The sequence below is a fragment of the Betta splendens genome, chromosome 7 (assembly GCF_900634795.4).
Source record: "Betta splendens chromosome 7, fBetSpl5.4, whole genome shotgun sequence".
NCBI lineage: Eukaryota > Metazoa > Chordata > Actinopteri > Anabantiformes > Osphronemidae > Betta > Betta splendens.
Window position 1 is genome coordinate 4,251,060 of NC_040887.2, and position 12,573 is coordinate 4,263,632.

Here is a 12,573-nt window from a genome sequence, read left to right on the forward strand (position 1 = left end):
CACTGCTGCTGCAGCCTGAGTGGAAGTGGAGTCATGTCTCAGAGGACGCCGTGTGCAGCCCGGGCCCAGCTGAACTACAGTGTTCCGCATCAAACACAGGAAAAAAAATCAATGTTGCTGCGATACCAGGCTCTATTTATACAGACTCCTTAAGGTTAAAGCATTTTACCGCATGAAGTCATACCATTGGAATCACTACAGATGCAAACTCACATCTTGTTTTGGTGTGTATCAAACCCTTTATTCAAATGAACCACTCTGCTTTAGTCTGTTCGTGTGCATGTGTGTCTGTGTACTCATAACTCCTTACTCACGCATTGTCAAAGTGTACACAAAGTGATGTTTGAGCTCAGCTCCACTAATGCGGCTCCATTTTGTCCCTTGTGGCTCCAAGAGCTAAACACTGTCAGTTAGAGCGATTTGCTTTTCTCTCTTACTTTATATGTAAATCTAATTTTTTTCTGTTAAGGCACGGGAGGGGGATAAGCTGCTGCTGGCTCACACTTGGATTTCATACATGCCTAAACAAACACAGACTCACACTCTCATCTCCAAAATCCCAATTTTCCAGGTGCAGAAGTCTGTAGAATGGAGGCAGAGCCACTCACAAGGAAACTGCAGTGCGGAGCATCCAAGCTATTATATCATCCACCACATGCAAACATACACACAGCACTTGACAAAGAGGCTGATGGGGCCTGAAAAGCACAAGGGCCTGATGGGGATTGTGCTCGATCAGCAGCATAGTAAGTTCATTCTCTGTGCACAATATGAGCCACTCGTGTTGCAGCGATGTAATTCAAAATGACTAAGTGCACACTTCACAAGCGCATGGACTTGAAAGCTCCCACAGCATCGACACGTGTATAATTTCTTCAGATCAGTAGATCACTGCCTCCCAGTGTTTTGCATCTTCCAAACATCAGGTTTGAGTATAATGCAAATTCATTACATGCTGAAGTTATTACTAAAGGTGAATAGATTGTGGGTTTCTCTTTTACACAGCCAACTCACCTGGGTGATGGGAATAAATAATAGGAACAGATGATGGTTCTCTCCTCTATTTCCAACCTCTGTGGGCAGAGAAAACTGGATTTATTCAGACAGCTAATGCACACAGTGACTCAGAGTGTATACTGTGTGTGGATGAAATGGGCTCGAGAGGCTTTTCCTCTCACACAAAGCAAATATCTGTCCAGGAATAAGATATTGATTTGTCATTTCCCACAGCTGTAGCTGAGTAAACAGGCTAAGCAGACATGTGACAGGTGGTCGCTGATAATTGTTGCCCAGTAACAATCTGAGTTTTTACTGAAATGACAAATCAAATGAAATCAATTAAATTCTTCACTTTGCTTTGCATGTAACTGTGAGGACACACAGCTGACGAACACAAACACTCAGCCTGTATTTGGTAATCAAGTCATGCTTATTTTTTACTCGAACAAATCAAACATTTATTCCTGTGTTTACAGGTTCACAGACTGTACTTGATACATTGTGATGAAACTATTACTGGATTATTTCCTCTCACAATATCGTACTGTATCTTAGTGTATAATCTGTACATGGCAGAATAAACTGGTGGCTCCCACCAGATGTCACTCACGCGCCCATGGAGGCTTTCTGCTGTTCTGCCACTAGATGGCGACGCGCACAGACCAGGTGCTTTAGGAAACCGGAATTTTCAACACAGAGGAAACAGTTTGACCCAAAGAAAGAAGACAAAACAGCGCGAACGGAGAAATAAGGAAGTGAAACAAAGACGACCTAAGCCTAACAAACAATAGAATTTTCCCTAAAAAACAATTTGCCTTTAATGTCTTGTTGTTTTTTTACCCCTGATGTTACAATAAATGGTAAGAGTCTACGCATTGATGCATTTTGTGTCACGTAAATCCGCTCTCGGCATCTGAGCGGGACGAGAAAGGAGGAAGTCCAGTAATAAACAGCTGGATGTTGAGTGTGAAGGAAGACGGTTACTAAGACGGAGGTTATACTGTAGAAAAATACTTCACCGTATTTAATACTATTTCATTCATATTTATCTATTTTACTTCCACCTTACCTTCTTTGGTACAACAAGCTCAATATTACATAAAAACAGTACGTAAGGCATTGTTACAAAAATGCATTAAATGGACGGACGGACATGGCTTTTCTCAGTCATCAGTTGGAAAAATTCTAAAAGAAAAACTGTAAATATGTTGGCTATATTGTTAAGCCTTGTCTTAAGGTGCTTAAGTTAATCATATTAAAATAATGTGTCATTATTTTCTTAGGATCTTGTGTGATTGACGTTCAGCCATGGCTGAACAACCCGCGGCAGAAATCCAGCTGCTTAGAAGCCTGAAGGCCAAGCTAATAGACATTCTGAGCAGCGATGCGGACTACATCCTGCAGCATGCAGATTCTCGCTCTCTGCTGTCTCCTCATGGCTACCAGCACGTGAAAGCTTGTCGTGTTCCACATGAGAAGGTCACAGAGCTGCTGGATCGCATAATCCTGAGAGGGACCGAAGCAGCCCAGTTACTGCTAGAACTACTGAAAGACCCGGACCTGCAGGAAACCTTCCCAAGGCTTCATTTTATTAAGGATTTTCAAGTGAACGCACCACTTTCAGGTGAAACAAACAAACAAGGAGCAGGAAAGAGACATCACACTCCAGATTTACAAGAGCCAGTTCCAATAAAACAAACCAAAGGTCAGTTGCACTGCACTCAAAGATAATTCATTTTAAATGTGTTTTTATCATTTATCTCACTTCCTTTATCTGCTTGTGTCCTGCGCAGGTTGTCCTTTAGTAACAGAGAAGCAGCTGATGATTGTCGCCCGATCTGTTGGCAAATCCTGGCGAGAAATTGGCAGAATGTCTCTGGACATCCCCTCTGTAAAGCTGGAGCAGATTGAGGAGGACCACACTACCCACAGGGAGCGCGTATTTGCCATGCTGAGATACTGGAAAACCTGTCGGAGGCAAAACGCCACCGCTGCTCGCCTGCATTCACTACTTAGTGAGGGAGAGCTGGCACTACCAGCAGAAAGCCTTGAAGTTCTATCAGAGACAATCTAGTACCTGTTGGGAGATGAGAAGGGGGACATTTTTAGTTAAAATTAGTGTTTTTCTTTTTATAAAGACTATGATATGATATCAATTAAATGCAAAACCTAAACTCAAAAAGGTTGCATTTACAGCTATGGCTTTGGGTTATGTTTTACAGGTTTTCAAAGAATAAAAAAGAACTATAAATAACTGCTAGATAATGTTGTTTAACAGTTTTCCTATGTATGAAACCCTTGTAAGCTTGTACATTAGATCTGTATGAAGGTTTGTGAAAGCCTGAAACAACAACACAACAATGGTTTGTCTGTGTTAAGTTAAACTTTTTATTTCAGTGGTATGTTTTGAGCTGTTTATATAGTTTAAAGAGAAGTATTTGTAGAAATTGTAAATATAAATTATCTTTTTCTTTGGATTAGGATAAGCATTATATGTCTACTACGCATTCACAAAAGCTGCTTTTTTTTGATTCAACCAAACCACTTCGCTTTACAAAGGCCTTAAATTATTAGTTCTATTTATTTAAAAGATAAATGGATAGGGAATCATTGGATATGAAATACACCTAGATGACTGAGAACCTTCACTAACAGCACAGAAGTTACCTCTAGACGTCTTTAAAGTTTAAACTTTACTCTTTGACAAAGAATAAATTGCATCAAATGTAAAAGTTTACGGACGTATCCTATGTGCGTATTGACGCAGTCTTTGTGGCTCCCTCACCAACATGGCCGCCAACGTTGGCCACTCGGCTCCCGTCACGTGCCTCGGCCTCTAACCAATCACCTCCCTCGTCGGGAAGCACTTCCGGTGCCGTTTCCTGTCAGTGTTTATAAACTGAGGAAAAATTGGAAGTGCGACAAGAAATAATACCCAACAAACTCTGAGAATCGGAAGGTAAGCGGTTGGTTTCCAGTGCGCGCGACTCGCGGCTCCGTGGTCAGCGTGTTACCCGCCGGTTGTCGGTGCGTAGCAGCTGCAGCCGGTGAGCGGTGTTGTTTTTGTGGCCGGACGGAGCGGAGCCCGCACGCCCTGCCTGCTGTTGTTGTGTTGTCTGGGTCGGTGGGGGTTCGGGCACACAGGAGTTGTCCCTAACCCCAACTAGTGGCTAGCTAGCCGGCTAGCTCGGCTCAGGCTCCCCGCACATTTCGGTTCATGTGCTAGCGGGGCGTATGAGCTACGCACAGCGGGCTGCGTCTCCATTGTGCTGTTGAGCAGAGGGCGATCACTTTTACGTCAACGCGCTCATCGTTTAGTTCAAATCATAAACCACCACCACAGTGGACAAATACTGTTGCAGGTAAAAGTCCTGCATTACAAATCCGACTTATACGCTAAACTAAAAGGTATAAAGACGTCATAAGTTCACACAATACATATTATTGAACCTAAAATTAATTTATTCATCGTAATGTTTAGTGTCGCTGCCGGTAACAATAGAGCTGATATTTGCGATAATTCATAATCAGGTACGACGATAGATGCTGTGAATAGTCTGTTATTCGTCGTGTGGTGTTTTGTGTCATTGCTGGCTTGTTGCATGAACTAAATCTGCTATAAACGTCTAACAGCTGAGTCTTAACACTAATATTCACTTGGCTCAATGTGTAGAAGCTGTAGGTTGCTCAAATCTGGTCTCCGCAGGGCAAATTACAGAAAAAGTAAATGCTAACAAAACATTTCTAAGCTAATGAATAACCATTATGAAGCATAAATTATCTTATTGCAGCTTTTATTTTCCACATTGAAGTTTGAATAGCGATGGCCTCTTCCTCCTCCTGGTGTCCTGACCACAGTCGTCCCTGAGCATTATGCATTTTGCAGTCCTACTGATCTGGTCTTTGTGCCCACAGTGCAAAATCCTGTTTGTTTATTGACCATATATGTTTAATAGTGGATTGATGAATATTTAGTGTTTGAGATTCAGATGCAACTGTTGGAGGGGAAACTGCAATCAGTCCTTTTCTTCTGTAATTGCCATAATTCTCACATACCTGACTCCTATGTCTCCTATAACAATATTTTTCTTTTCTGGTATTTAGCTGTGAAATGTTTACTTCCTGACTTTTTGCATGGTTTGCGTCTCACAGCTGCGTTCGCTTAACATTCGCCTTATGGCCAAACTAAAATGCTTCCTACAGTTTTTTAGTTTGACCACATTTCTACACCATTTGTTTGAATACATTTTTATAAAATTTGACTTGCTTGCTGTGAAAACATTTGGTGTACACCAAACCACTGGGGCTATCTCACCTGACCTGCTCATATTATTGCTGGACCTAAATTTCTGGTCCTATATCTAGATTTAACGATTTGAGAGACCTAAACAGCGATCTGGTTTTCCAGACCCTGATTCCAGTGTGTAAAATTGTTAGCTTTACGATGTCATGCCTCTACTTTCAGGCTTTGGCCCCTGATGATTTGGGTGTGTGCGGTCTCTTCAGTCTCCATTCATCCTGAGTGAACCCTCTCTGTTTCCCACACACTCATTAAAACCTCAGCGATGACACACCATTCCAACATCTCTGTACGAGATCATATGAAATGGGTCAGTGGAACTTACCTCCAGAATCAGCATCATAGGTTTAGTGTGTCTCGTTGAGCAACACCTCTGTCTTCGTGCTTCTGTGACACGTCCTGTGGACCCCACCTTGCGTTGACATGCTGTTTGTGTTGTCAGGCCGGGTTGCTGGGTTGTGAGGCGGTGTTGTCCAGCATGGCCCTGATGCAAGCTAACAACATCTCAGGCCAGAAAAAGATGATGTCCCCCTTGAGCCAGGGGCACCGGGCCAGTCCTGATAGCCACCAGAACCACTCGCAGCACAGCCACAACCACCATGGACACCAGGTTCACCATGCACAAGCCCACAACAGCCACATGGGTCATTCTTCAGCAGGCAGCTGTCCACCTCTGGTGAGAAAGATGCCACAACTTCTTTAGTTCTTTAGGGAGACATGAAGACGACTTAAAATGTTTGTTAAAATATCTTGCCCCACTTTTATGGTGGCACAAGAAACTGAAATTATTAACTAAAATATTATAAATCTAAAAATATAGGAATATTAACACTGTATAATGTAGCTGTAGACAACAGACTTCCACATGATAATAAACAATTTAAGTTTGTTAATGCAAAGTCTTTGCTTACTAATATCCATGTTGTGTTTATTTCAAAAGCTCATCCGAAAAGACGGCGATTATCACTCAAGAATGATGGATGAGAAGGACATGCAGGCAAACCAGAATATGCAACCCAAGAAAAAGCACAAAAAATCAGGTTCATCCAACAAAGTCAAAGAGGAGGTAACAACACTTTAAAGGCTGTACTGAAAACCCTCAGAGATGCACCCTAAATTCCTAGTTGAGTTATTTTGCTATTCTTTTTATTGCCTTTAGCATTTGCTACCAATCGACATGGATGAAGACAGTTCCCTGAAAGTGCAAAAGAACTTCATCTGTGACCACTGTTATGGCGCGTTCCGCAGTAGCTACCACCTCAAACGACACATCCTTACACACACAGGCAAGGACTCACCACTGGCCTTTAATCCCCACTAGATTTTTCTTAACAGGTCTCATCTGTATTTGGAAAAAATATTAAAATCATTCTAAATACTGATAAATGGTTATGGCTGCTCACAGGGGAGAAGCCATTTGCCTGCGATGCTTGTGACATGCGATTCATACAGCGTTACCACCTGGACAGACACAAGAGGGTGCACAGTGGAGAGAAACCGTACCAATGTGACCGCTGCCACCAGGTGGGGCACACGTTCTACATGCTACATGTTCTACATGTTTCATTCACTTCACTTACCTTCCTTTAGTAATTATGTGGGGAACCATGGTGGGGAATTCTTCAAACTATAAGACTGCAGCTGTCAAATGTTTTATAAATCTACACAATCATCTGAGAGCATTTACACGCTTTTGTAGGTTTCTGTGTTTTGTGAGGCTCTAATTCTCCAGCTGTACCAGCAATGCATGCAGTGTTCCATTTCTTTATGTGAAACATCCCTTTTTTATTTTGTGGCTTCAGAACTTCTCGCGGACGGACCGGCTGCTGAGGCATAGACGACTGTGTACAGTTGGAATGAGCAAAGAGGAAAACCAGTACTCGCAGGATGCATCTGCTCATCCAGCTTCCTGGAGTCCCCTACAGCCTTCCAACAACCGTCTGACTGTCTGATCCTCAGCTTCCCACAGAGACCCTATGGACAACAGCAGCCTGCAGCTCAGGGACACTGAGCACTGGAGCTGTAGGGTTAAAACCCGCCTAGCTTCAACACAACCACACTTCACCCGTTCAGAGATTCAACTGTGGAAGTTTGTACCTTTTTAAAATAAAAAGAACCTACTCTTCTAGTCACTATACAGACAAAAGTTGGAAGAACTCATTCATGACCCCAGATGGCAGATTGTAGTATTTTGGCAATAACTGAATGAAAGATCTGCTTTTTTTTTTTTTTGAATGCTTGTAGGATTTTTGGTACTGGTGCCATAGGAGTTGAATGATTTAGACAGCATGGACTACCAGTAGACAGGAACCGTCCTGACCTGGAACCACCTTCAGCGATGCTTCTTCCTACAGATGCACTACACTTATATTTTAAGTCCCACTTGCTTTGTGTCCTTTCATGTACCAGACACAGTTCTGCTGTGGAAAAAAAAGGCAAACAGCCACCATTCAACGGGTGCCGTGTGCAGCGCATCGAAACATATATATTGTTAACACAGCGCTCATACATTTTAATTTGAAGTTTCCACACACGTTTTAAATCGTCCTAAAATGTATTAACTTCCATTTGTCTGTAACTCTAGAATAACTAAAGGTGATTTAATGCTAAGTTTCTACCACATTAGCCCCAATTTTCCATTTGGGGCTAATCTTGGTATTCGCTACTATTTTAGCACAATATTTTCACTGCTCTTTGTTTTCAAGGGGATTAGTTACTTTATTTTCATACAGTAGCACATGGATAATTTTTATAGGAACAGCCCAAATAGTTTCATGCTGTTAAAGTATTATCTTTTATAATGTAAACAGGCTGTAGGTGGACAAATGTTTCCTTTTTTCCACATCTTCCCCAGTGTTCTGATTCTTATGGTTTTAAATGAATGGCATCATTCCAAAATCGTGTTTTATGAATTATGGGTCAGCATATTATTTTGACACCCACAGTCCAAGAAAAGATGTTGCATTGTGAACCGTGGACAATACTGATGGTTAAAGATCTGTCATTATTGGTGTTACAGGGAGATTTTGTCAATCGAGTGCTCATGAACGTGGTCTTTGTCAGTCCTACATATTTTACGGGCGACATGACTGAACCTCCAGTTCACCTCTAAGCATCTTCAGTGAAGATGTTCAGTTGTACATTACTCTATTGTATGTTCACAGGCCTCTGTGGGAATGAGTCCGTTTGTAAGCACTGGACTGAAGACCGTTGTTACCTGATTGGACTAAACCATTTAACAGCACTGGTTGTTACTGGTAGTTCATCTGCTGCCAGACCCTCAGATTGTGGTAAAGGAGTTTGATGCCCATCACTCACCTGTCTGCTGTTTATGAAGTTAATATATATTTAAATTGTATTAGGGGTAGAAAATAGTTTGTACGGGACCTACACTCCAGAGGTGAATCAAAGTCTTAGAGTTATAATCCACTGTCTGATGATTTCTTATGATGACTGAGGCTACAGCAGGGCAAAGAGCCGACTCTTTCCCTTTTAGAATAATTAGTCAATATATATATTTTGTATTTTCCTTTTTGCATTTATTTGTTGAAAGAACTTGTGTGTTTGTTTTGGTACAGAGAGCTATGAACAATGTTCTCCCTGCTTTTTGTCATTTAAGAAGGGAAGTGAAGATTGTTTTAACACCGTCAATCATGATCTAGTGAAAGGAGCTTTAGGCCCAGAGTCTGAATAAAACTGTTACATTTTTAATACACTATTCTATTCTGTTCGATTCATATACATTAGTTTAGATCTTCAAATAGATCCAGTATGTCATTCTTCCTGAAATTCAGAAATAGGTGTGTGTTGTCATAGGCAACATACAGACCTTTCTCGGCTTCAGGCTCCTAAAGACAAAAACAACTAGAAGGTTCAGAAATGTTTAATGCACAGTGTTGCCAGCAGGTGGCATCCATGACCACAGTAAAATGAAAGCCCCCCTTCTAACAAGCCCCAGTGGTCTGGCTAAAATCACATTAATTACGACATAAATGTATATTAGACTATGTACACAAATAAACTTCATACAGCAGGTAGGTAGAAAAACACGGCCTGTGACTTTACTGTTGTAAAGGCCTGAGGTCCTGTCTATGTCTAAAGTGACTATGATACAGAACATTTGTTAGGAAGCATTAGAATGCATATTAAAATTATGACAAAATATTTGACGTGAAACTACAAAGAAGAGCTAATGTTTGCATTTATGAACATTTCTTATTTTTGTAATTAGCTAATGCTGCCACACATGGCAGCTCAGTTTTATTGGCTGGAACAAAGGCTCGCCTGCACCACAAGAGGGAGGTATGTGCTAAATTGCTGACTGTTCAGAGGCTCTTGTAAAAATACACAGGTCTTCAGTAGTTTTTAGAGTGATGTTGTATTTAGTACTGAAAATGTCAAAACAGGCATTTTTTGAATTTAAGACTACAAATCTTAAGTTGACTGGTGTAAAACAGTAAGTCCTGTATGATGATCTGTTCTAAATGCTGCTGTTAAGGAATATTATTGTGAAAAGGACAATCAAACAGACATAACCATCTGCTCATGGCTGACGTCCACATTCCTCAGGCAAGAATTTCTTCTAGTACGCTGCCCCGTCATCCTGCCTGCGTTGCTATTACCACATCGGTCGCACTTTAGGAAGAGGAGATCGTAGCCTTTAGCACCTTCTCCTTTGCTATTGACCAGTTCTTTAATTAAAGCATTAGGGTCTGCAGGATGAGATCAGCCTCAAGGCTGTTGGGAGTGTGCGCGCTCTCCCACGGGAGACATCCCCTCCCTCTGCAGCCTGATTTACAGCACCCACAGGCCCCCGGCACTTAACAATGGACCTCCTTAAGTGAGGTAGATGGGGAGGAGATCTTCGAGAGGGAGATAACACTCCATCTTCATACACAAAGTGCTGAAATCATCCAGGTTCGAAATCATCTCGGCGAGACAGACTGATCGTGGAGTCAGTCCAGAGGTAAAGTGTAGGAGTGCTGCCTGGCTCAGTCTATCAGTGAAGAGAGCTCTCTTTAAGACTGATAGTCAGCTCTCCACACACTCACCTCTGCTGTCAGCGAGATGAAAAAATAGCTCCTCCAAACAGAAATTCCCCCTCCAACCAGTAAATCTCTGCCGACTGTGCATGCTGTGGTTGTGTCAACATATGGGTCATTCAGAGGTTTACAAAAACAAGCGCTGGGCAGCAGAAACGCTCCGTCTCCGGCAAATGTTTGGAATCCCCGTGATCAAATACATCAGGGGTTCACAGCAAATCATTTGGCTCCTGCTATCTGCCGCTCCCCGAGGTGTGGGAGAGCCTTTTCATCTCAGCCTTTGATTAATACAGGAATCGCTGGTAGGTTGAAGGCAGCGATCTGCCCCCAGCATCCATCACGCGTCTGACAGCCCACCTCTCTGTGTTAATTAGCGGTGATATTTAAGCTGTCTGAGCTGCTCCGTGGCCGTCGACGTGCTGGTGGCGCTCATCATTAAAATTTCAATTTGTCTGTCCGGGTTTCCTACATTTTCCTGGACTCTTTGGTGAAACAAACAGTCGGAGCCTTAGATCAAGATATAACAAATGAGGGAATGGAGGAAGGAAAGCAAAACTGTGAAAACGGACTCGGGTCCAACTGTCTGTGTTGGAGCGTGTGCCGTCTAAATGCATTTTAATGGGAACTCACTTGTGGGTTTAATGTAAAAACATCAATTTGACTTATTACACTTACTCAGTAATTATTTGACATTACATGAAAGAATTCATCATAAATTTAAGGTTCTCATCAAACAATGAGTGGAGAATGTGAATGCATTACTTATTAATGATTACCAAATACTGCAATATTTCTAATACTGGGGGAAATTATTCAGGAATAAATTATGCATGTGACTGAATTGTGGCTTGTGTTATAACCAAAAGGGATCGTGCACCAATAAAAGAGCTTCAGCAGTGCTATATTGGAGAAGAGCTGGATTAGGTGAAGGGTGTCCTATAGTAAACAGGAGCCATTTTATAACGCTGGACAAAATGGCCTCCAACGCGTACACAAAGATAAGGTACAGCAGGGTCCACGGTGAGCAGAGGTGTGACTGAGGGGGTCTCTACTCACCAGACGCTTCACACAGCGTCTCTGAAGGCGAGCGTTCCGTCACATCATGCGTCAAACTGTCCCACATTCACGTGTCGCAGTCTTTCTAATTAGTGTAACTCAACAAGATTAATGAGCCTCCAAACATGATTCCCAGTCCTCAGAATACAACGCAGAGGAGACGCCATCAGCTGCCAACTGCTAACAGGGGAAATGTAAAGTTTGGCGTATTTGCATCATTAGAAACTCGCAACCTCAATGTTCAGTATCACCTTCAGCAATTTGGCTTAATGAGCCTGAAAGAAAGTCAGAAGAGAAGCACAATAATAACAGGACAGGTTGGATAAAACAGGAAGGAAAAAGACTGAAGCACATCATGAATTTGCCTTTTTATCTACACAAAAGATTATTATTATAACCACATGGTGACAGACACCACAGTCCTGCTGACTGTGCAGAAACCAGCGTCCAGCAGAGTGTTCAGTTCTGACAGCTACATAGTTTGGCCTCATGTCATTTATTAAATCTTCAGGTAAACTGCTACTCCAGTGATCAGGCCGCCGGTCACCACACGGGTCCCCTGAGTGCACGCGCCACAGGCTTCAGTGCTTCTCTTTCCTCCAATCTACAGCCCTCAGACGCCTATAATCGACTTTTAAAAGGGGCAACTTGCCAAGTGAAAGAGCTGATTTAACTTCATACACAGTGGTTTCGAATCAGTTTTGCTCGGCACGGACGCGCGGTTGTTAGAGTTTGATATAATTTAGGAGGATTCCCTGGCATCGGCTGCAGGATTATACAAGTCACTGACACCAGGGCTGTTACTGCGAACAAGGCCGAGCGGAGCAAACACAGCTCACACACAGCATTTCCCCTGAACAACTACAGATAAGACACTGAGACGAACGTCAGCGTCCACCAGCAGGTGAGATCTAAAGGGAATAAAACAAATGGACAAACAGTTCAACCAGGAAGGAGAAGGGCTGTCTATGCAGCATAGGTCACACTGCGCTTCCACTGGAACGGTTCACTCTATGCAGCCACATCTGTCTCAGCCACTTCTAACACACCGCCAACGATCAGTCACACCCCCGAGTTCAGCGGGATCGTGTAAAACCTCTTCTTCCTCCCCCGGAACGGCGTTGCTGCGTAAACCGAGTTATCAAGTTCAAGACGAGGTCTGCTATGAAATGATGC

At 42.5% G+C, this 12,573-nt stretch overlaps 2 protein-coding genes and 1 long non-coding RNA gene across 6 annotated transcripts; 2 read left to right on the forward strand and 1 right to left on the reverse strand.

Moving 5' to 3' along the window:
- Window positions 1-1,703: 1,703 nt before the first annotated feature.
- Window positions 1,704-3,476, forward strand: zgc:174906 (uncharacterized protein LOC571548 homolog). Of its 2 annotated transcripts, none has more exons than XM_029156906.3 (3): window positions 1,704-1,859; window positions 2,283-2,704; window positions 2,793-3,476. In XM_029156906.3, the coding sequence occupies exons 2-3, from the start codon at window positions 2,308-2,310 to the stop codon at window positions 3,071-3,073; spliced, it is 678 nt and encodes a 225-aa protein (XP_029012739.1). In that variant the 5' UTR covers window positions 1,704-1,859; window positions 2,283-2,307; the 3' UTR covers window positions 3,074-3,476. The 2 variants fall into 2 exon arrangements, with proteins under 2 accessions (XP_029012739.1, XP_029012740.1); XM_029156907.3 differs by lacking the exon at window positions 1,704-1,859 and adding an exon at window positions 2,066-2,198.
- Window positions 2,568-3,800, reverse strand: LOC114859051 (uncharacterized). Its single transcript, XR_003786454.2, has 2 exons — window positions 3,667-3,800; window positions 2,568-3,076 (listed from the first exon to the last, which is right to left on the reverse strand). It is a non-coding gene; the product is annotated as an uncharacterized LOC114859051 (long non-coding RNA).
- A 40-nt stretch (window positions 3,801-3,840) lies between these two features.
- Window positions 3,841-9,485, forward strand: znf740b (zinc finger protein 740b). 3 transcript variants are annotated; one of them, XM_029156903.3, is made up of 7 exons: window positions 3,841-3,958; window positions 5,465-5,609; window positions 5,742-5,975; window positions 6,240-6,365; window positions 6,459-6,585; window positions 6,705-6,823; window positions 7,102-9,485. In XM_029156903.3, exons 2-7 carry the CDS (start codon window positions 5,565-5,567, stop codon window positions 7,249-7,251), a joined length of 801 nt encoding a protein of 266 aa, XP_029012736.1. In that variant the 5' UTR covers window positions 3,841-3,958; window positions 5,465-5,564; the 3' UTR covers window positions 7,252-9,485. The 3 variants fall into 3 exon arrangements, with proteins under 3 accessions (XP_029012736.1, XP_029012737.1, XP_029012738.1); XM_029156904.3 differs by lacking the exon at window positions 5,465-5,609; XM_029156905.3 differs by lacking the exons at window positions 3,841-3,958; window positions 5,465-5,609 and adding an exon at window positions 4,025-4,046.
- The last annotated feature ends 3,088 nt before the right edge of the window (window positions 9,486-12,573 follow it).

What these genes read in the sequence shown, in the direction of transcription:
- zgc:174906 (XM_029156906.3), top strand. Translation starts at nt 2,308, where the DNA reads ATGGCTGAACAACCCGCGGCAGAAATCCAGCTGCTTAGAAGCCTGAAG. An exon ending in TCCAATAAAACAAACCAAAG is followed by an intron (nt 2,705 to 2,792) that starts GTCAGTTGCACT and finishes TGTCCTGCGCAG; the next exon opens with GTTGTCCTTTAGTAACAGAG.
- znf740b (XM_029156903.3), top strand. Translation starts at nt 5,565, where the DNA reads ATGACACACCATTCCAACATCTCTGTACGAGATCATATGAAATGG. An exon ending in CAGGCAGCTGTCCACCTCTG is followed by an intron (nt 5,976 to 6,239) that starts GTGAGAAAGATG and finishes TTATTTCAAAAG; the next exon opens with CTCATCCGAAAAGACGGCGA. An exon ending in AATGTGACCGCTGCCACCAG is followed by an intron (nt 6,824 to 7,101) that starts GTGGGGCACACG and finishes TTGTGGCTTCAG; the next exon opens with AACTTCTCGCGGACGGACCG.